Genomic DNA, 24,915 nt, shown 5'->3' with positions numbered 1-24,915 from the left:
TAGTCATCCATGGGTAGAACATAATTCTGAAGAGGCAGAGTATTTGCTTAGTGAAACTTCAGATTTTCATAGCTGCTGCAACACCATTGGGTTTGACAGTTCAAGGGATCATGTGGTAATACCACTGGATGGTGGGCGATGATTATTTGATATTTCAACTTCAAAGCCCATTTTGCTTGTTCAGTTTGTCTAATGTTCTTTCTTTGTAGTGAATTTAAAGCTATGTTTGAAGGTGAGTACTACTGAGTGCTACAAAAATGGGTTCTTCCCGGGTGTAGGAACTTTAGAAAATTGGTAAAAAATTTATTCAGCTAAACAATCCAATCCAGACAGCTCTTGTTTCAATCCGGGTAGAAAGGGCTCCAATAGTGTTAGGGGCAGGGAATAAGGAGGTCGACGCAGGGTCTTCAGTTTTCACTCGGCTCTGTCCATGTCTTGTGGCCTTGTGGGTTTTCTTTTTAATTTGTGCTTGTGGGTTCAGGTGTTGGGCTTTTCTCGGTCCTGAAGAGTGGTCTGAGACGTTGAGGTCGTTTTTTGTTTGTTTCTGTTGGGTTGTCCCTTTTGATTTTCGTGTGGGTTAGGTCCGGTTGCCCGTTGTTGTTTTGAGCTGGACTGCTTTGTATATTCCTTTCTTTTCTTCTTTTAATAAATTCTTTTTTGTTTTGTGCAATAAATTGTGTTTGATGTGAAAAAAAGAAATAAGAGCCAATGCAATTCTTAGAAAACAAAAAGAACTTGAAAAAAAAAAAATAAAAGAAATCTCCATGATGCAACAAGTACAAAAGCTTTAACAATCAGAACCACTCATAAATGTTTCATTAGCATCTGTTTGTTTGGTTACCGCTTTTATGGAAGGATGTTCATATCATATCATATCATATTACGTTAAATATTAAATACATATTTGATGTCAAGAGGTTGGCCTTTCAAAGTCTAATCCCTTGTAAAATTTTGGAAAAAAGAAACTAAAATAAATATAAAGCGTGTTGGACAAAACCCAATATACACATTCCAGTGTATTAGGATGTACCGAAATTTTGAACCCTAGATACCAGTTGAATAGTGATCTTACGGTTTGTTTAAAAATTGGATGAAACACCTAAAAAAACAATAGATATTCAATACACGTAAGTCCATGTCATTCTATCTATCTATCTATTTATCTATCTATATATATATATATGTATATAAGATGGTCAATATCAGCATGCTTATTCTTGGCTCTCTTCTATCCCTTATCCACCACTCCCATTAAGCCATGTCACTATTCCCAACTCAACTTTCTAAAAATATTCTCTCTCCTAAGGTATCTGTTCTAAGCCATTAAGAGCGTATCATGTTACCTCACTCTCCAATCAATTCCTAAAATCTATCCCCCCCAATCTATATTCACTCTATCTCATTTAAAATGTTAATATTAATTAATAAATAGTTAAATATTGTTAATATTTAATCCAAACCACATTTAATGAGTATTAAATATTCTTATTACCAAAAGTTAATACATACGGTTAGTAAATTACCAAAAATTAATAAGTATTGATATTAATTAACTCATCATGACTTTTTAAAGTATTTTCGGTAAATATGGTTACATTCATGTTGATTAATAACATTTTATAGAAATTGGAAACTCTTTAATTAATTTCTATAAAATTGAGAATTACATTTAACAATTATCAAAAAGTATAAAATTTTAGTTATTGCTACTATTATGATTAATTACTAAATGCAAATTGGGGAATAAAATATTATAATGTTGGAAAATGAAGTTATTAATTAATTTATATTGAAAAATAAAAGATAACTTAGTGAAATTTTGTTAGTAAACTACCTAATAAAAATAAATATTTAATAACAATTTACAATAAATTTCAATAAATCTCCATAATTACACAAATGTAATAATTATTTCACAAAATTTCAAAAAACTACATTTTCATAAAATAAAATTTTGGAAATTAAAAGATATAAAATTTTTGAAAGTTTATTTAAAATGTATTAAATAATTATTGAAAATTATTGAAATATTTCAGAAACTTTAGAAAAACTTATTACATTTGATAGATTTCAAAAACCTATTGAAAAATTATGTATTTGTCATTGTAAATTATTGAAAATTATTAAAGGTAAATGAGTATGGGAAAGGGAAAACTATAATTTGAACCAATAATTAGACAAATTATTAAGATAGATTAGTATAGTAAAAGAAAAAGGAAATTATTGATTAATCTATATTAAAAAATATAAGACAAGTTCGTGTAATTCTATAAATAAACCATGTAAAAGGAAAATAAATTTTTTAATAATAATTTAAAAATAAATTTGAAAAAATTTTCAAAATTATACAAATGTAAAAAAAATTCCAAAATTTCCATAAAGTTACATTTTTTAAAATTAAAGATAATTTTAGAAATTTACCATGTGGCTGATACTTGATATATCTTTTTGATAATTTGTGTCATCAAATTGCATATTGAGTTGATGGGGATTGAGTGTCTTGCCTTGAACCCACCCGACACTAGGGATAGGGCAAGGAAAATTGTAGGATTCTACATCTTTGATGAAGAGTGTGTGTCAAACACGCCCAACACTAAGGACGAGGTGGAGAATATTCGGTGATTCCCTATTCCTAATGAGGAGTGGGTGTTTTGCCCTGAACCTGCCTAACACTAGGGATGGGATAGTGAAAATGTGAAGATTCTCTATCCTTGATGAAGAGTGGATGCCTTACCCTGAACTTGCCCAACACTAAGGATGATGTGTGAAAATTCGAAGATTCCCCGTTCCTAATGGGGAAGTGGGTGCCTTGCCCTAAACCTGACTAACACTAGGGACAGAGTGAGGATGATATAGAGTGTCTTGACCACAGGGTGGGATGCCCCACCCAGAACCTACCCCATTTCCATTTTCTAATTATTTCCTTGCATCAATGGCCGATTCAAACCTTATCTTGATAATGACCGTTACAAAGACATATTCTCAATAATTTACATCTGGGTCCCATCTTACTGATGATTCCTACACTGTAACCCCAATGCTACTTCCCTTTTGAGTAAGGATGGGAAGAATAAGGACCAACGGCAAGGATTCAGATTCATCACATTTATCAATGTTAAGGGGCCCTACGATTTGATCAAACGACTTTTCTTGCTTGACATCCAACCGGAATCACTTTGCGTGAAGATCTACAGTCCCCTACGCTGGAAGGGAAGACTGGTTCACCGTTAAAAACGACATATTTTGATCATTCATCAAACAACTAGGTCCTGACTTGCCGAGTCCTAACCTTACGTTCCTTCGATTAATAAGCATTAAGCAGAGAAAACAAAGGTCTGACCTCTGACGTCAAAGTTATTTATTTATTTTAAAATATAAAATATTAATTAAACAATCGTTTCCAATGCCATTTGACCAGCTTTCCCAAGTCCAGATTAGCGCTATCATTCAAAAGTAAATAATTCATGCCCGGTTAGTAATTGTTTTTTTTTTTTCGTTTCAAAAAACCACAACGCTTATTTTTTGAATCATCATATCAATAGCTTCTAAAATAAAAACAAGTCTTGGAAACTTAAAAATCGATCGATCACCGGATTTAAATCAGAAATTCAGGAATGCATTTTTGTTTCATTTTCAAGGAGATGAATTTGATTTGTTTTTTAGAACTCACAACAATAAAATTAATTCAAATTAAAGAACATAACATGCATCCCCATTGTGGGGGGCACAGTAAACCGGCGGCTCGGCTTCCAAGCAGGGCTGTGGACATATCAGCCCACTCTGTGACTTCCTCGGAAAAGACGGCACTTCTGTTCATGTGCATCCCGAGCTTCAGGAGGATGGAAGTCATTTGATTTCTAACTTCGGGAAGAAGATGGGGCCTCCGTTATGGAGGACGGACCCTTTTCCCGAACTTTAGTCTCCCCGAGCCGAGATGGCTCAACTTCGGGAATAGAAGTTCCCTCTAGACGAGCTGACCTCCCTGGCAGGGGCAGTGGATTGCACCACGACACCCTCAACCTCGCTAGAACTACCTAAAAATTTGTCTACGCTAGAAGTTGACATGATTAAAAAGCAAAAGAAGAACAACAAAAGAAGAACGGTTAACCGGATGGTTCAGAGGTTGGGCCAGGGGGCAACCTCAAGTCCCTACCGTCTGCATCGACGCAGTTTACTGTGACTCTCTCTGCAGTTGGGGTTCCCACGTTGAACGTACCCCAAGTCACAATGCCGATGAATGCCCCACTCCCTCCTACGGTGGGTGCAACCTTCACTGAACCTTCCGTGGTTCCCCTTGCGGTTGGACGGAATCAATTAGACGACCTGGTACACTGTGTGCGGGCTATTCCAGCCCAAATGCAATAGGTTCAATAGTTTCAACATTACCAGCAACAAGTTTTACACCACTTCTACTAGCAGCAATTCCCACCGCTACAGCAGAACCAGCAGCCAGCTCCACCCCAGTGTCCAGTGACACCGCAGAACCAACAACAGCCCAATCACCCTCCTCGTCGAGGAGAGATTTTCCATGTCTCATCCCGCAACAAAAGGAAAAGACAAGTCGCTCCACCCGCCTCGCAGCAAGTGAACAGGTCGGGAGATACTCGACCCACCAGAGCTAGTCTGCCCCGGCCCGCGCAACCGGAAGCTTCACTTACAGGGAACCGGTTCGAGGTCCTAGCCACGGACTCTAGACGAGGCCCTTCTGTCCGTGAAAGCCAGCGTCAGCAGTTCGAATCACTTCAAGCCAAGACACTGCTTGACAGCATGGAAGCTAGAAGCACCAATGTGGACCCAGTCAAAAAGCAGCAAAGACGACGTCCTAAGGCATGCCGAGCAATAGTTCCAAGTCAGCTTAAAGGACCCAACCGACCCGAGCAGCCCAAAGGCAAGGCGGAGGTAAGCTCAAAAGTCACAAAAACCGCTCCCCTCCTCTCTGTGTCATCTCCTTTATCCTCCGAGCTCATAGCCATTCCAATGCTAAAGAACTTCAAAGTGCCTCCACTGGACAAGTATGATGGGTCGTTCGGCCCAAATGATCATGTAGACTCTTTCCAATCTCAGATGCACCTCGCTGGGGCTGATGAAGCTTGCATGTGCGTTGCCTTCTCTACGACCTTCAAAGGGGTAGCACGCACGTGGTACAAAAACCTCTCGCCTGGGACAGTTAAGAGTTGGGCACAATTCATGCAAATGTTCACCTCGCACTTCATCACCAGCAAAAAGTGTCTGAGGTCACAAGAAAGCCTCCTCAGCGTAGTCCAGAGGGAAGGAGAGTCGATTCGAAGGTACATCAAACGCTTCAATGACACTTGTTTTGCTGATTCTGGACTTAGATCCCACTGTAAGACTCACGGCGGCAAAGAAGGGTATCACCCATAGGGAATTCAAGTGGCACGTGGTGGCAAACAAGGCTAAAGACATCACCGAATTCCTCAAGCTCGCCGATCAGTTCATCGAGACCGAGGAGGAGATGAATCAAAAGATCGAAGCCCCGGCGGAGAAGAGAAGAAGGGCAGACGACAGTTCGACCAATGGCAGCAGTAAAAGAAGAAAAAGCAAGTCCCCAACCAGAGGAGGGAACAAGTCAGGTCGACGCTCCTGAACTCCTCCGGTCGAAAGAACGAGCTACACGCCTCTCAACGCAAAGCGAGGGGAGATTCTCATGGCAATCAAGGATGCCTCTTATGTGAAGTGGCCACCCCAATTGAGGGGAGATCCCGCCACTAGAAGTAAAAATGTATTTTGTCATTTCCATAGAGATCACGGTCATAGTACCGAAAATTGTAAAAACCTCCTTAATGAGATTGAAGAACTCATCCGTCGCAGATACTTGAAAAATTTTGTACAAAAAAGTAATAAAAACCAATCAGATCGGTAGGAGGAGCAGAGGAGAGATGCTCCCGAGTCCAGCAGTAGACAGAATAAACAAAGGTAGCTGCCTGAAGAAAGATCGGTCCGCGGGTTGATTGTCGCGGGCTGCTCCTTAGTAGTAGGGAAGATCTCAGTTCGCGAACTAGAACGAGAAGAGCAGAATCCTTCGAAACGACCAAGGCCCGAAGACCCCATATTCTTCACAGAGGATGACGGGCGTGGGATTCAATATCCCCATGATGACGCGCTAGTCATAAGGATGAGGATCAACGACTTTGAAGTTAAACGCATTGTAGTTGATTCGGAGAGCTCGGCTGACATCATATTCAAGGATGCCTTCGACAATCTTCAACTCTAGGAAAGTGACATCAAGCCCACAAGTACTCCTCTGGTAGGTTTTAGCGGAGAAGTTACGCCCTTAAGATGGATTTCGGTACCTGTAGAGGTCGGCACGTGGCCCAATATCGCGAGGTTCAAGCACACCTTCTCGGTGGTCGCGACTCCTTCCCCATACAATGCCATTATAGGTCGACCCATCACCCACACACTTCGCACGGTAGTGTCCACCTACTATTTAGCTATGAAATTCCCCACAGACTTTAGAGTAGGGGTAGCGCGAGGCGACCAGCTTGAGTCTTGCAAATGCTATGTCGCCGCCCTCAAAGGGAAAGCCAAGCTAGCAGACGACGTCGAGCTAGAGCGACCCGTGGAGTATCCCGAGGAGCGAGCTACACCAACTGAAGAGACGGTCCATATCCCGACCTTAAAAGAAGATCCAGCCATAACTCTTTAGATCGGGGCATCGATTGAGGAACCTCTCTGTTCTCAGCTGGTAAGCTTTTTATTTAAAAATTTAGACATATTTGCATGGTCCGTGGCATAAATGCTCGGTATAGATGCAAAGGTAATAACTCATAAGCTAAATACTAATCTTGTAGTCAGGCCCATTAGACAGAAGAAACGCAACCTCGCCCCGGAGCGGTGGAAGATAGTTGATGAGGAGGTTGGGAAACTCCTCGCAGCCGGTTTCGTCAGGGAGGTTCATTCCATCCTGGTAAAAAAGGCCAACGGCAAATGGCGCATGTGCGTCGATTATACCGACCTAAATCAAGCTTGCCCGAAGGATTGTTTCCCACTCCCTAAGATCGACCGTCTTGTGGATGCAACCTCAGGGCATGAGTTGCTAAGTTTTCTTGACACGTACTCGGGTTATAACCAGATCAAGATGGATCCTGCTGACGAGTAAAAAACAACATTTATAACCGAATTAGGATTGTATTGTTACAAGGTCATGCCCTTCGGGCTAAAAAATGTCAGGGCGACCTTCCAAAGACTTGTAAACAGACTGTTTGACCCGTTGATCGGCAATAAGGTTGAATGCCATATAGACAACATGGTCGTCAAAACCTGATTTTCAAATTGTCTAATAAATGACTTGGAATGTGTTTTTGAAATTCTACGTAAAAATAATATGAAGTTGAACCCCAATAAGTGTGCCTTCGGTGTCACCTCGGGTGGTTACATAGTTAACCGACGTGGCATCGAAGCGAACCCCGAAAAAAAAAAGGCTATCCTGGATATGAAGCCACCTCGCAAGTTGAAAGAGGTTCAGAGGTTGAATGGCCGTATAGTCGCTCAGAGCCGCTTCATGTCCAAGTCGGCATATCATTGCCTGCCTTTTTTCAAGGCAATAAAGAAAAGTAAGGACTTTGAATGGACTGAAGAGAGTCAGCTCGCCTTCGACGAGCTGAAGAAATACCTAGTTAGCATCCCGGTTCTAACCTGACCCAAGGAGGGTGATGTTTTGAAGCTGTACCTCTCCGCGAGCGATGAGGTAGTCAGCTCGGTGCTGATAAAGGAAGTAGATCGGGTCCAACGACCTATCTACTATGCAAGTAAAGTTTTGTAGGACGCCGAAACAAGATACCCAAAGATCGAGAAGTTGGCATACGCACTAGTCATAGCAGCTCGGAAACTTTGTCCGTACTTCCAAGCCCACACTGTAGTTGTCCTCACCAATAAACCTCTGACACAGATCTTACTCAAGCCCAAGGTATTTGGAAGATTGACAAAGTGGGCTAAAGAACTCAGTGAGTATGACATCGGGTACAAGCCCCGAACAGCAGTTAAGGCCCCAGCCTTGGCTGACTTCGTATCAGAATGCACTTTCAACACCGCAGTCCCCGAATTGATAGAGACCAAGCAGGAGGAAGAAGCTTCAACCAGTGCGGCACCAATCTTGGTTAGAACGAAGCCAACTTGGGACAAGGAGCCCTGGATCCTTCATGTAGATGGCTCATCAAATCAGCAAGGAAGCGGAGCCGGAGTCGTTCTGTACGGGCCAAGCGGGGTGAAGCTGGAATACGCACTTCGGTTCGAATTCACAGCATCCAACAACGAAGCGGAATATGAAGCACTAATAGCCGGGTTCATGCTAGGATACGAAGTATAAGCGAAGCACATCATCATCTGCAGTGACTCCCAGCTCGTGGTCAACCAGGTAACTGGTGATTACGAAGCTCGCGACCCCACCATGGCTGCTTATTTAGCCAAGGTCGGGGAAGTTCTACGCGGCTTCCAATCACACTTCGTCAAGCAGATTCCAAGGTCCGAAAACGCTAAGGCCGATGCCTTATCCTAGTTAGTCAGCATGAGCAGCAACACCATGAGGACTGTGTTCATAGAGAACCTGCCTCGACCTAGCATTCTCGGGGGGGCAGAAGAGGTCGTTCCTGTTGCACAAGCAGAGCCGAGCTGGATTGACCCACTCGCAAGCTACCTGCTTCACGGAACCCTTCCTGCAGATCGCAACGCGGCCAGGAGGGTAGAGCGACAGGCAGCCAAGTATGTCATAAGAGACGGATGGCTATACCGGAGATCTTACATGCTCCCCTACTTGCGCTGCTTGCAACCCTCGGAGGCCAAGCTCGTTCTCCGCGTCACTCATGAAGGCCTGTGTGGCGGATACCTGGGGGCAGGGCCCTCGTCTAGAAAGCGCTGCAATAAGGGTACTACTGGCCCACAATGAAGGCAGATGCACTCGAGCTTGTCAAGAAGTGCGATGAATTCCAGAAGAACGCCAACATCCATAACCAACCTGTTGTCGACCTGAAGTACCTCACTAGCCCATGGCCCTTCTCACAGTAGGGAATCGACATTCTTGGACCATTCCACCAGCGACAGGACAGAGGAAATTTATGGTAGTAGTAGTGGATTACTTCATGAAGTGGGTGGAGGTGAAACCCCTGGCAACAATCACAGCCCGAAGCGTACAAAACTTCTTTTGGAAGAATATAGTATGTCGCTTCGGCCTACCTCGGGTGCTTATCTCTGACAACGGTAAGCAGTTTGAAGATATCAAATTTCAGAACTGGTGTGCCAAGATGGGGATACAGCAGAACTTCACTTCGGTAGCACACCCTCAGGAAAACGGGTAGGCGGAAGTCCGTGGGCTAAAAGCTCGCTTAGCCCGAGCTAAGGGTCTATGGGTAGACAAGCTATCCAATGTACTTTAGGCTTACCGAACCACTATCAAGACCGCCATAGGTGAAACCCCCTTCAACCACACCTACAACACAGAAGCAATAATCCCAGCCGAGATCGAAGTACCTACATTACGCCTAGAGGCATACGACAAAGAAGCAAACGATGACGAGCTCCGTACTAACCTCGACCTGGTGGAAGAAGTACGGGACCTCACATATATTCAGACCGCAACCTACCAACAAAGAGTGGCTCGGTACTATAACGCCCAGGTCAAGAAGCGGCACTTCAGTGTCGGAGACTTGGTCATTCGGAAAGTTATGGTGCCTGAGCCTGGTGTTGGTAAGCTCAGACCAAATTGGGAAGGTCCCTACCGAGTAAAGCGGATACTTGGGGAAGGTACGTACGAACTCGAAACCTTAAAAGGAAAACAGGTACCTCGAGCTTGGAACATCAACAATTTAAGGCGATACTACCTGTGATCGTCGTACTGGGGAGCGGATTGTGAGCCACTCCCGGAAATCCAAGGACTAAAGCGCCAAACTAATAAAAGACTTCGGCACCGCATAAGTCACAGTCACCTTTTTGGCATGGGCAAAATCCAGGAGTGGACTACAAGTCGCTCCCAGAGCCTAAGGGCTAAAATACCACATAAGACCCAATCGCCTCCTTGGCATGGACATATAAGTCCTAGTCGCCTCTTTGGCATAGGCAAATTACCCCTAATGCCTAAGGCCTAGACAGCTCGGATATAAGCCCTACGATGTCTAGTCCGCCTCAGCATATAACAACAGGTCGGACTCATAAGGGACAACAGGCATTTAAATGAGTAGCCCCTACTAAATAAAAAGTTTGGGGTAACGAACACTTAGAAAATTCTTTACTTTGGTTACCCCGCGGTGTCGCTCACCTCAGCGTACACTATGTAAAATTGCCCCTACTAAGTAGACAGTTCGGGGTAGCAAACACTTAGAGAATTTTTTACTTTGGTTATCCTTACTTGTTGTTCAGCTCGGTAGCTCGACAATTCGGGTAACCTATACATTTGTTGCCCAGATCGGAAGTTATTTGTTGTCCAGATTGGAAGTTCGTATTTTCATTGATGAAAAATGGAAGTACAGAGATTTCATCGTAACCCGAGCTCAGTGGCCTCGGGGTGTACATTCAAAACACAAAAAGAAGAAAAAGTCAGAATCACGTAGAAGGACTGCCAACCGGATAGGTCTCCATGTGCTCTCCCACATCCTCTTGACCCGAGGTCTTGGTTCGCCGCTTTCGCCACCCTAGAGGCAAGGCCAAACATAGTGATGGCTCCGAGGTCAAGGTCGGGGAACTTCTGCCAAACTAGGTACTTGCACAGCTTGAAGCCGGAGCGGTAGGAGCTCGAACCATATTCAACTTGGAGATTGTGGAACTCCGAGGATTCCTTAAAGCGCTCGATGGCATGGCTTCTCTCTTCAGCCCGCGCCTCTTGGATGGCGGTCTCGAAGATTTTGGTTCGCTCTTGTACCATCGCTTCGAGGTTTTCGACTTCTCATTGAAGCCTCGCCTTCTCCTTGGTCATTGCCGAGATCAGCTCTTGTTGCTTCGATCTCTCCTCAATCAGCACAGCTGCTTTGCCTTCTCGTCAGTCAGAGCCAAGATTAACTACTTTTGGCTGTCAGCTCCCTTCTTAACCCGAAGCACCTCTTCCCGAGCTATAGCCAGATCACCTCCAGCAGGGAGTAGCCAGATTGCGCTACATCAGGTTCAATCACTGGTTCGTTTTTAAAAACCATAATTTGCACTTGGCACGTTGTCCTCTAGCCATTTACATAGATATTAAATCTGCTCATATATTCTTGCTGGATAGTTGGATGAGACTTACTTGGCAAAAGTGGCAGATTATGGTGGGTCGTTCCATTAAATCAGACACCGTGAACTACATTAATGCAGGGGGCATTGGGTTACTGGTTACATGGACTATAAAAATTTTCGCACAAGTCAATTAACAGAGAAATTAAAAGTGATGTTTATATCCTTGGTAGAAGTATTAATTAGAAGAAAAGTACTGGAAATTCATAAACCCAAAACGAAAGGAAGAAAAAAAAAGAATGAAACAATGTCTCAGAAATTTTGGGGGATAGAGCTAAATTAATGTAGCAATGATCAACTCCAAGAAGTTGCTTAGCTTGTAAATAGATGCCTAACGCTATGTTCGATTTTAAGGAAAAGGTAGGAAAAAGGAAAGAAAAGACAGAAAAACTAATACAAGATTTCTAAAGATTTTCCTACATTTTCTTTCAAATCAAACATAGTCTAAGAGTAAAGGTAGAGGAAAGCCCCCACAATGAAGTATCTATGACAAGACACCAACTTTTCATTATTGCAACACTATTGGCTATGATAATTTGGATCATGTTAACACAAACCTTTTAGGCCACAGCCAAACCCAATCCCCAACACACGAAATATACAGCCTTACCTTAACCACCACCATCGAACCCAATCAATTCTACACCTTGTAATCCACCCAACAGCATCTTATAAAACAGAAACAGAGCACATCACCCTGCTACACAGCTCCATTCCTTCCTTGGCTCCCCCTCCTCCAGCCTCTACTACTTCTAGAGAGACCAATCTTCCCCTTGGTTACCACATCAATACCGTATATCATATCTAAAAAAAAAGAAAAAGAAAAAAAAATAAAGAAAATACTATATAGTGCCGATTGTTAATTTTAAGTCAGATTTCTTGTTCACTTCTTCCTCCTCTCTTTTCCTCCACTTAAATCAGGCCACCTGTCCCTATCCATCTGTCAATATATTTTACCTCTCTACTAAACACCGATCGATTTTGTCCATTCGTGATTGGTTATATAGCTGTTATACACGTCTGTATTTGCAAATCAGATTTCCAGCCCATCATTCTCTACCCACATTCTATATAGCCTTGAATTGTATTCACATATCGCCATTTTGTATTGTAAGATAATGTACTGTGGATATGGTGCAGATAGAGAAAATGAATACGAAACTATATTTTGTAGTAAATTCCCACTTTTGTTTATTTGAAAGAAGCCTGTTAACAATACATTCAATGGCTCAGAAAGAACCAGCTACAATATATAGAAGATCCAAGGAAATCAGGAACTGACCATGTGTGAGAACGGTTTAATGTAATATCAGGTTTTGCAAGCGTATATGCCACGAAATTCGCTGATCTGGGAACATATCTGACTGAGAAACTCGGCAGGTGAATGAGAGAACTTCTATAATCAACAATCACTGTATGAAGATGCCACAGTGGTTAAGAGTGTACCACAAACTAAGAGTGTCAATTTGGATGGATTGGACGGACCAACAAGACATTGGATTGGACCAATTCGGTCCAAAATATTTATTGGATTGGATTGGACTTGGTGTATCCATAATAAATTTATATTGAATTGAGTTTGATTAAGCAAATATCCGGTCTATTGATATAAAATAAGAATATATGTGTCAATAGACCAAGTTTGAGTTGAAATCAATCCAAATTGGTCCAAAACATTTATTAGATTGGATTAGACCTATTCCATTTATAATAGACTGGCATTAGATTGGATCGGATTGGACCAAATCCAGTCCAATTGACACTCCTACCACCAACAGAAATTAGTAACATACTCTTAGATTGATTCCAATTCAAACCTGATTCATTGAAATCTGTATTTGGTTCAATCCGACCCAATCTAATATAAATGCATCACAGATTAACCAGATTCAATCCAATCTAATAAAAACTTTGGACCATTAAGTCTAGAATGGTTCAATTCAATATGTCTAATAATTGATCCGTCCAATTTATCCAAATTAATTTTTATTTTGATGGACTTCAATCCAAAACGTGTCCATTGACACCCATACACTCACTTTCCAGGATGGTATTAAGGCTGGTGTAGACCATATCAGTCCACATCTGAATAGACTTTTCTCAAGTATATAAAAAAAATAAAATAATAAGAATTGGTAAACTTAATTATATCCATTTTATTAATTAGAATCTCTAGCTGAATATTGTGTGTTTCCTGAAACATAATTCTAAATATCAAATCAGAACATTCAAGAAACTATGTTTTTAGTTTCAGTTTTGAAAATAGAAAATAGTAACATTAACAATTAGAAAGATAAAGAAGTGAAACTTATTGGGTAAACCAAATTTTTTTAGTACTGAAGGTACCAACTAGCTATCTGAAAAAATCTCTATCTGGTTGTAGAGTGGCTTATATCTGTTGCAAAAAGAAGCAATAAACACTTTATTTAATTCTAAAAACATATTTGAACGACACATTTTTATATACGTATCCTTTTCTCTAGAAAGTAGAAAAATGAACTTTCAAAAGCGAAGCCATGACCCATGATTTTATCTTTCAGGATGCCGATGTAGTAAATATAGATGCACAAGATTGGAAAAGCTAACCTTTTAGATTTTTCTCTTGAGAAAAAAAATATACAGTTTTTTAAAAAAGAAATATGTAAACCAGTTTTCTCAAAACTAAGAAACTATCCTGCACAAACCACTCCCTCCCCCCTTACCAGTTACAGGTAAATTTGAAAGGAAAGGGTGATGCTGCAGAAATGGTCAAGGTCGGAATCAAGAATTAGTTACAAATGAAATGTTATTTACTTTGAAAGAATCAAATGATACAAAAGTCAAGACGAAGAATAAACTAATAATACAGGTCTATCAAGCCTGCTCTATTAATGAGATACCCATATCGACCAGACGTTCTAAGACACCAAACCAACGCTATCATCACTCATCAGGAACGACGATGGCTTTGGTTATGCTGATGATTCAACTCATTTTGTTGCGGCCAGCAATGGCGTCAGTGGCAAAGCCTGGATGCCAAGAGAAATGCGGAAACATCACCGTTCCCTACCCCTTCGGCTTGGACTACCCAGACTGTTACAGAGATGGATACGACCTAACCTGCAATCATACTTTCAACCCTCCCAAGCTTTTCATATCAACTGGTAACCTGGAAATTTTAGAAATCTCGCCATCACTTACCCAATTGCGAATCTATGGCTTCATGGGAAACAGTTGCTACGATCGTTCAGGAAGTGAAACTGAGTCATGGTATTCCTGGGTAGATCTTGATGATTTGCCCTATACGTTCTCTGACACTCACAATAGATTCACTACAATTGGGTGCGACACTTTGTCCGAAATAACAGGCTCTGAAGGCCGGAATTTCACGAGCGGGTGTTCCATGGCTTGCAGCGACAAAGAAAGTGTGATCAATGGGTCTTGCACAGGTATCGGTTGTTGTCAGACCTCCATACCAAAGGGGTTCAAGAATTTCAATGTGAATGTTTGGAGCTATGAGAACCACACCCGTGTCTGGAATTTCAATCCCTGCAGCTATGCTTTCTTGGTGGACTATGACTGGTACAGATTCTCAGTAGAAGATCTCTCGCATTTCTACGAAAGATATGGAGATAGTCTCCCACTCGTCCTGGACTGGGCAATAGAGAACGAGACCTGCGAAACTGTTTCAAGGATATACCCTTCTTATGCTTGCGGCAAGAACAGCGATTGCTATAATTCTCCCAACGGTCTCGGATATCTTTGCAACTGCTCTCAAGGTTACCAGGGCAACCCTTATCTCGAGGATGGATGCCAAGGTAATCTACTAGATCTGTCTTCTACGTACATGAATGCTTTACAAAAATTTGATTATATATATACTGTGGTCGTCTAATCTAGTGACCGATCGGAGTTGTCATAAATGAATTGTAGACATAAACGAATGCGCATATCCAAATAAAAATGACTGCCAGGGGATTTGCCATAACACGCCTGGGGGTTACTATTGTTCCTGCCCTCCTGGTACAAAAGGCGATGGAACAAAGAACGGATCTCCTTGCATTGCTCCACCAACAAAATTTCCGGTGATACAAACCGCCGTAGGTAACGAGTTCTACGCTAGATAGCTAAAGTATTCCTTTATATATTACTTCCGAATAAAGTGATCTGACTCCAAAATCGCCCAACATAACCTCTGCATGGGCTTGATAGATGGTGAGATGAAATGGAGTTACCAACATAACCCCAAAAAAGACATAAGTAAATTGCACTCTGTTTGGATAAGCTCTTGTTTCTAACTCTGAGCTGTGAAAAAACAAAAGGTTTGGTAATAATTACTTTTCAACGTCTTATAATTTAAAGCAAAAAAAAAACTCTTTTTTTCTCCAAAGCACAAAGCCTAAAACCAGGACTTTGTGCATAAAATACAAATCCCTAAAGCTTATCCAAATGGCGGATCTGGATCTCCTGAAAGCAAAAGCTGTGAGGACATTCTAAGAGAATGGCATCCAGCCGCACGTCTGTTTAATAAATTCATGGGGAGATATTTTGCATGTGTAATTAGATGTCAAGAGTTTTGCACAGTTTTTGCTTTCAGGAGTCCCGTCTCATTTAACTGTAACCTAGATTAATTACATGAACAACGATATGGGGTAACGATCTCTGTTAATTATTCACCGGCACCCATATGACTGTGAGCCCGCGCTTATGCATGGATTTCGCCAAATCCGCAACGGGGTGGATGGAAGCGAGCCCAGATTTCCTACAAACTTCTCCTATTCACTTTCTACCCGCGGTGAATTGGAGCCCCATATCTCTTAATTCATAATAGAGTGTGTGGCTCCAATTCAAGGCGGGTCGAGAATAGATAGAAAAAGTGAGTAAGAAATTCTGAGTGGGTGGGAGCATCCAAATAATTATATGACTGATAGTTTAAATAGGGATAGTAAAATTATGTAGGATTAGGCATAAGTTTGAGTTTTGACCTTAGCACACCTGATACTCAAATCTGACGTGTATCTATTATGTGGAGGATTAGAATTTAATAAGGGTTATTGTAGTATTAATTGTCTTATGTCACTCCAAATTAATTTTATTTATTTTTCAACGTTTTATTTTGTACACTGGATGTTGATACTCTTGTTGTTCTTTCACACTCGTTGTTTGCCTTTTAGTCTGGGCCCTATCTCTTTTGATGGCTTGTGGCCTTGAGTTGGGTTTCTTTGGTGTGCTGAGTTAGGATAGTACTTCTGTCCTATTTAGGTTACTTTTTTCTTTGGGTGGTTTTTTTGGTTCTAGCCTTTGTAGAGGCTTGAAGAGGTCTCTGAAGGCCTGCCTTGTCTTGGAGCTTGGCGATAGAGGCTTGTAGAGGCCTCAATTGTATACAACTTGTATACCTTTTATGGGCTTTCAATAAAAATTTACCTTACCTTATCAAAAAAAAAAAAAAAAAGATTGAAATCCTTGGTCATAAATCCATTTCATAATGCAATGGCTAACCAGTGCAACTGTCTTATGCAGAAGTACTAGATATGGCATTCGTTTCTTATTTCTTTATATACTCAAAATTGTTAATTAACAATTAGAAGAGTTAGAAAATTATGGGTATATATCCAATTGAAAAAAGAAAATTGTTTCTTTCTTATCTACTATAATGTGTATGTCAAATGGATGTAGGTTTTGGCTTGGGCATCCTGTTTCTACTTATTGGTGTCTCTTGGATATATTGGGGGTTCCAAAAAAGAAGACTTCTTAAACTTCGAGAAAAATTTTTTCGACAGAATGGAGGTCTTTTATTAAAGCAACAACTCTCTTCGCGTGATGCTTCAATGGAAACTGCTAATGTCTTTACTGCAGAAGAACTTGAAAAGGCAACTAACAACTATGAAACAATCCGTATTCTCGGTCGTGGAGGATATGGTACAGTATATAAAGGAATTCTACCGGATAATAGATTAGTTGCCATTAAGAAATCCAAAATTGTGGATGAAACTCAAATCGAGCAGTTTATCAATGAGGTCATTATACTCTCCCAAATTAACCATAGAAATGTGGTAAAGCTCTTGGGTTGTTGCCTAGAGACTGAAGTTCCATTGTTGGTGTACGAATTTGTTACAAATGGAACTCTGTTCCATCACATCCATGAGGAGGGGAGTAAATCATCACTTTCATGGGAAAAGCGTTTAAGTATAGCTGCACAAACTGCATCAGCGCTTGCCTACTTGCACTCTGCTGCCTCTCCACCAATTATTCATAGAGATATTAAGTCTACTAATATACTCTTGGATGATAATTACATGGCGAAAGTCTCAGACTTTGGAGCTTCAAGGTTGGTTCCTTTAAACCAAACTCAATTTACAACATTAGTACAAGGGACTATGGGATACTTAGACCCAGAATATTTTCATACAAGCCAATTGACAGAGAAGAGTGATGTTTATAGCTTTGGTGTAGTTCTTGTGGAGCTATTAACCGGAAGGCAGGCACTATCATTTGATAGACCTGAACAAGAGAGGAATTTGGCTATCCATTTTGTTACTCTAATGAAAGAGGACAAAGTTGATGAGATTTTGGAGGATAGAGTGGTGAATGAATGCAGTAGAGATCAACTTAGGGAAGTAACCATGCTTGCCAAAAGATGTTTAAAACTGAACGGGGAGGAAAGACCTACAATGAAGGAAGTGGCGATAGAGTTAGAGGGTTTGAGGAGGTCTGATAAGCATCCATGGGTAGAACATTATTCTGAAGAGGTAGAGAATTTGCTTGGTGGAACTTCAGATTTTCATAGCTCTAACGCCATTGGGTTTGACAGTTTAAAGGATAATGTGGTAATACCACTGGATGGTGGGCGTTGATTGTTTGGTATTTCTACAAGGCCCATCTTCCTTCTTCAATTTCTCTAAAAAATTCATGCTCTTGTTTACGTGTGAATTTTGTGTAGTTAAAGTATGTTTCTACTTCCAATAAAATGAAGAATAGTAAAACCTAATGTCATATAACACTAGATATTATGGTAATGCTCATTCCTTAACCATATTTTCTCATCTTGCTTCTCCACATGTTACATTTAGGTCTCGTTCTCTTTTTGGTAAATTACTTACTCGATTAAATGCAATTATTTGGGTAAGTTTTTCCTATGAAACACTTATCCGGATAAGTGCATTTACCCATGTTCTTTTATTTCTCATATAAATAAGGTAATAACCATTTTATCCATAAAAATCCATTATTAAAAGGGGCATTTTTGTCTCATTCAAGTGTTGACAACTTCCCCCTAGGTGGAAAAGTTCTTTACCCATCTACGAGATGGGTATCACTTACCCGAGTAAGTGATACCCACGAAAATAAACTTTCCCTGATCCCCACATAAATCTGAAAAAAAAAAAAAAACACGGGATTCTTGGTAATCAACTTCCCCCTCCCATATCAAAATCCAAAAAAGAATGCTCCCTTAGGTCCTGTTTGCTTTTTGGTAAATTACTTACCTAGGTAAATTTTTCCTATGAAACATTTACCCAGATAAGTGCATTTACCCATGTTCTTTTATTTCTTAGGTAAATAAGGCAATGACCATATTACCTATATAAATCCATATTAAGAGAGGCATTTTTGTCCCATTCAAGTGTTGCCAACTTCCCCCCTATGTGGGAAAGGTAAGTGATACCCAGGAAAATAAACCTTCTCTTGTCCCCACATATAGCTGAAAAAAGAAAATGAGATTCTTGACCAATAAGAACCCAAAATCCCATTGACTCTAGAAATATATATATATATATATATATATATATATATATATATATATATATTAATAGCAACTAGTTATTTATACCATGGTTTTCAAACCATTGTTGACCAGATGGTCGGATTGTCTGGCCCAAAAACTGTCTAAACAACTGGTTCTATTTCATACTTAACCTATTCCTTGCAAAAAATCTGTTGATTTGTTCAGCAACTCGCTGATCTGGGCAGTTGAACTGTCCACCCATCTGACTCGAGTAACAGTTTTGACTGTTTTTTATCTTAAATATTTGTTTAATTTTTAAATTAGAATAGGCCATTCATTTGACTGGATGGCCAAAAGAATTCCTGTTCTGAATTGATTTTTAAAACAATGATTTATACTCCCATAATGGTATAGGCACGTCTGTGGCTACCATGTGTTTGAATATTTTTATCTTTTGTTATCATCATATCTTTGTCATTATTCAGCACCATGAATCGGATTCTATGTTATTTTGCGCAAATCTTCGGGTGTATAAACCATTTCAAGAAAAAATAATGAAGAGCAACAATGTTGAACTAAGGATTGACGTACACAAGACTCTAAAATTGTGGTCTTAATATGAAGGTTTTGATAGAGATCGATTAAATCCCCACTCTATTTCATCATCCATGACGATGGCAAGAAATTAAAAGGTGAGAACGACTCATTAGAATGATCAAAATTCTTCTAATATCATGCCTTTCCCATCATAGATTTTTCCTTTTTCAACAATCTACAACCGGGTCCTGACTAACTGATCCATACCTAACGTAGGCCATAGCCCAGCCCTAACCTTAAGTTCCATTGAATAAGTAGAAAAAAAAAATTAAAGTGTGACATAAAAGTTAATTATTATTTATTTAAAAAATGAAATATTATGCAGTGCTCAGCAAGGCCATTGAACTTTCCCAAGTCCAGACTAGCATTATTTATAACTGAATAGTTCCTGCATGCTTAGTAAACTTTTTTTTTTTCGTTTCAATGAAACACTTCTATTTTTGAAAATCATTAAAATTTTGCTTGTTTTCAATGTTTAATTACTTTTAAAATAAATTCACCATTTTTAAATATGATGATTTTGATTTATTTTTCGAATTCACGATAAGAAAAACAATTCACACCTTCTTAGTATTCCATATTCACAATAGGGCCCGTTGGTAATTGATTTGCAGTATAATTGATATGAAAAAATATACACATGTATGCATGCATGTAAAAGCATGCGTCATGTACACATAGAATTGGATATACCTTTATTAAATTCGATCCAATCCATTTGTAGCCCTCCTAGAGATGGCTACTTTTCGGTAAATTATGAGAGTGACTAAAACAAGGGCAGCCCATGACCCAAAGCAAGGCCTGAAGAGAAACATATGTACCGAGTCTTATTTACTTCGGTATACACACAAAAAAGGTTACTTTCAAGATTTGAACCCTAATACATCAGGTATTAATAGAACAACCTGACTATTGCATTGCATTGAAGCCCAATCTCATATTATGGTAATAACTATTAATCTATGAAATATTCTTTCGAAGTCTTTTTGTGGGCTATAGTATAGCCTTGTAATGCTTATATACTACATCAACAACCTAGAGATTGAGAATCTGGATTTCCTCATCACATAATTGGTCCTCACACTCACCTCAAGCCTTAGCAGATGAAATCATTTTTGCTCTTCATAGAGTGCATCTCACACCAATATCACAGCCATTGAGGATATCTTCCCATGAATGACAAAATCAAGAATGAGAGATGTTCCAATGCATTGCATGGCCAAAAAAGCTATGAAGAGTGCTCTATAAGGAGCTAATCCAAATTCCTGGCAGCCACATGAGGTAGGTGAGAGGATCAATTCTGTGAAGAGGAAATCAATCTCAGAAATTGATTTTCAAAATGCAGAGATCATCACAAAATTGGTCCTCACACCATACTCACAACACTTGCAGCGATGCATTGTGAACATCTCCATACTTGTAGGTATTCATGGATGTTCTCCATGCACAGCTTAAGTGTTGAGGTCGATGTGAGGACCAATTTTATTAGGATGCAGTCCAAATTCTGAAATGCAGTGGTAGCTTTTTGGATCTTTGAAAGCTTTATTTAGTTGGTATGACTTCATATCAAGTGGTGGGGCTAGTCTCACTTTAGTACCTGAACTTTAAAACATGCCATTATAGTACTTGAACTCAAGAAAACTACCAATTTACTACATGTTAGCAGTCCTTCAGTTATTTGTATCATGTGATGATATGTGCAACTTAAATTTTTAAAAAATTTCAAAACTACCATTTTTGATAGTTTTGGGACCATTTTACCTTGATTGTGTTTCCTAGCGATGACAAGAATTATTCATCTTCTCCTACAACAACAACAATCTAAACCCTCATTTGTTATTGATTGAATGACTGAAAATGGATTGAAGTGATGATGGTTTAAATCCCTCTTCTCTAGCAGTGATGTCATCTTCTCCAACAACATTTTTCTATGTAGCTTCCTCAATAGGAAGCACTGGTTCTTTGACAAAAAGGATAGGGCATAAAGTGAATAGTGGTGCCCAATTGCAATGAAAAGGAATTTAAACATGATTATTTTGATCATTTCAAAACTATGCTTCTCTTGCCTATACAAAACTCGAAAGGTATTTGTGTCCTTTCACCATCTAATGCTAACTAATGATATTGGACTAAATTGGCAATTTTTGAGAGTTTAGGTACTATAGTGGCATGTTTTGAAGTTTGGGTGCTAAAGTGAGACTCAAGAAACATACTGTCTGTGTTTCAATTTTGGGTGCTAAAGCATATTCTTTAAACAAGAAATTAAAGAAAATATTTGTGTTTCTATTTTGGAAATAGAAAGCACCTATAACCAAGAAACATGCTGTCTGTGTTTTCGTTTTAAAGAATCGATTTGTATTCTGATCAGCTGATTTTGTTTTGTTTTTGAATTTTTGGAATTGATCAGAAGAGAAGTAATTCACGTTGGAGAACAATCCCCTAAATTATTAATAAAGAATTAGAAGAGTTAGGGAATCATGGATATCTAATATTTAATTGGAAAAAATTTATATATGTAGGTGTTGGCTTGGGTGCCTTGTTTCTGCTTATTGGCGTCTCTTGGATGTATTGGGGATTCCAAAAAAGAAGGCTTCATAAGCTTCGAGAAAAATATTTTCGACAGAGTGGAGGTCTTTTACTAAAACAACAACTCTCTTCGCGTAATGCTTCGATGGAAACTGCTGAAGTCTTTACTGCAGAAGAAGTTGAAAAGGCAACGACAAGCTGTATTCTCGGTCGGGGAGGATATGGTGCAGTATATAAAGTCGAATTGAGCAGTTTATCAACGAAGTGATTATTTGATAGGTCTCAGTCAAAGCTAGAGTTGAAAGAGTATTCTACTTAGGGTGAGAATAAAATCTACAAGATTTTTATTTATTTTCCGACAACACTTCAGCTGGTTGTTGGTGTTTAAATACAAGAAGAACTTAAGTAATTACCACTAAACTAGACCCTAATTATGGGATTATCCCTTCTAACTAACTGACAGATTCCTATGCCATAGTCTAACAAGCTAACCTCTTTAACAAATTGACCTATTCTTATGCAGCAGACTAACAGACTAACTCTCTTAACAGACTGACCGATTCTTATGGCAATGGGCTAGCAAGCTAACTTCTTTGACCGACTCTTATGCAACAAAAAGAACCGACTAAACAACTATGTGCTGATGTAGATCTTCCAACCATACGCAGAAGGTTCAGGTTATGTGATATTTGTATGGGCCATGCGTCTATCATTATTCTCTCCCAAAGTAACCATATAAATGTGGAAAAGCTCTTGGGTTGTTGCTTAGAGACTGAAGTTCCACTGCTGGTGTATGAATTTGTTACGAATGGAACCTTGTTCCATCACATCCACGTTCGATGAGGGGAATAATCATCACTTTCATGGGAAAAGCGTTTTAAGTATAGCTGCACAAACTGCATCCGCGCTTGCATTCTTGCATCCTGCTGCCTTTCCACCAATTCTTCATAGAGATATTAAGTCTACTAATATACTCTTGGATGATAATTACATGGCAAGATTTTTAGACTTTGGAGCTTCAAGGTTGGTCCCTTTAAACCAAAATCAATTTATAACATTAGTACAAGGGACTATGGGATACTTTGACCCAGAATACTTTAATTTTATACAAGCCAATTGACAGAGAAGAGTGATGTTTATAGCTTTGGTGTAGTTCTTGTGGAGCTATTGACTGCAAAGGAAGCACTCTCCTTTATTAGACATGAAGAAGAGAGAAATCTAACTATGCTTTTTGTTACTCTAATGAAAGGGGACAAAGTTGACGAGATTTTGGAAGAAAGAGTGATGAATGTGGGAACGTCACCGTTCCCTACCCGTTCGGCTTGGACAACGATCCAAGCTGTTTCAGAGAAGGGTACCAGCTACACTGCAACACAAGTTTTGACCCTCCCATAACTGTTCACCGGTAACGTGAAAGTTCTAGAAATATCGTTATTACCAGCCCAGCCCAACTGCGCGTTCTAAACTCCATAGCCTATGATTGCTACAATAAGTCTGGTAATTACTACAATACCCCGAGTTTCGATTTGAATTCTGCACCTGCTACTTTTTCCGACACCGGCAATAGATTCACAGTCATTGGTTGCGACACTTTTGCTGAAATAAACAGCACCAACGGCCGCAAATTTGAAAGTGGATGTTCCATGGTTTGCAACGACCAATAAAGCTTTATCAAATGGGTCTTGTTCCGGCATTGGTTGTTGCCAAACTTCCATTCCCAAGGGTTTCAAAAGCTTTGAGTTGTATCTCTATAGCTACAATAACCACACCAACGTCTCAGATTTCAATCCATGCGGATATGCTTTCCTGGTTGATTATGAGTGGTACAGCTTCTCAGTTTCTGATCTAGGGGGTTACATGGATTTTTATAATCGAAACAGAATAAAGGTTCCAATGGTGCTTGACTGGGCAATAGAGCAACATACATGTGAAAATGTTTCAAGAAACGACCCATCTTATGCTTGCCGGAATAACAGCGATTGCTTCAACTCCCCCAACGGTCTTAGATATCTCTGCAAATGTTCTCCTGGTTATCAAGGAAACCCTTATCTCGATGACGGATGCCAAGGTATGTACAATCGACCCAGCTCTTGTTTCAATCCGGGTAGAAAGGGCTCCAATAGTGTTAGGGGCAGGGAATAAGGAGGTCGAGGCAGGGTCTTCAGTTTTCACTCGGCTCTGTCCATGTCTTGTGGCCTTGTGGGTTTTCTTTTTAATTTGTACTTGTGGGTTCAGGTGTTGGGCTTTTCTCGGTCCCAACTTGTCCTTTTTGATTTTTGTGTGGGTTAGGTCCGGTTGCTCGTTGTTGTTTTGAGCTGGACTGCTTTGTATATTCCTTTCTTTTCTTCTTTTAATAAATTCTTTTTTGTTTTGTGCAATAAATTGTGTTTGATGTGGAAAAAAAGAAGTTATAAAACAAAAAGTAAACGGATATTAATTAGGTCTAGAGGAGGCGATTTCAGAGTTCAGACCCAACTCTTGTGACCCACTCAATCCACCCATTTAGGGGTTGTTTGGCAACATGATTGACTTTGTTGATGTATCGGTTATTTTAATTTATAAAAACAAAATCAACCATGTCCTCGAAGAACCTCTTAATAGGTTGAAAATGGATTAATTCACCAATTGGTTAAATAGGTTTGGTTGGGTCAGATATTATGTACAACCACTGGATCGGCTTCCAGTTATCTTGCCATCATCTCATTAATTTCCATTTTATTTCATGTAAACTCAAATAATGCATTAACTTAATTTGTAATTCACTGATGCGAATTTATGGCTGTGCAAATGATTTGAGTGTAAATTCTGGGCTATTTTTGTTTCAAATTTTAGCATATATTGTTTGATTGCCTTATAAATGAAATAAATTAAGATATGAA

At 39.7% G+C, this 24,915-nt stretch overlaps 1 protein-coding gene across 1 annotated transcript in view; it reads left to right on the top strand.

The window, feature by feature from the left end:
• The first annotated feature begins 14,125 nt into the window (after window positions 1-14,125).
• Window positions 14,126-24,915, top strand: part of LOC104608925 (uncharacterized) — a 37,399-nt gene continuing 26,609 nt past the window's right edge. Inside the window, exons 1-4 of the mRNA XM_088892215.1 lie at window positions 14,126-15,008; window positions 15,124-15,294; window positions 16,867-18,033; window positions 23,646-24,104. Of these exons, the coding sequence (XP_088748341.1) occupies window positions 14,153-15,008; window positions 15,124-15,294; window positions 16,867-18,033; window positions 23,646-24,104 (2,653 nt within the window). The 5' untranslated portion in view covers window positions 14,126-14,152. The remainder of the gene's footprint in view (window positions 15,009-15,123; window positions 15,295-16,866; window positions 18,034-23,645; window positions 24,105-24,915) is intronic.

The sequence above is a fragment of the Nelumbo nucifera genome, chromosome 7 (assembly GCF_055504915.1).
Source record: "Nelumbo nucifera cultivar China Antique chromosome 7, China Antique-T2T, whole genome shotgun sequence".
In the NCBI taxonomy this organism is placed as follows: Eukaryota; Viridiplantae; Streptophyta; class Magnoliopsida; order Proteales; family Nelumbonaceae; genus Nelumbo; species Nelumbo nucifera.
Note: the sequence above shows the minus strand (reverse complement) of the source record. Positions and strands in the feature narration are given on the sequence as shown.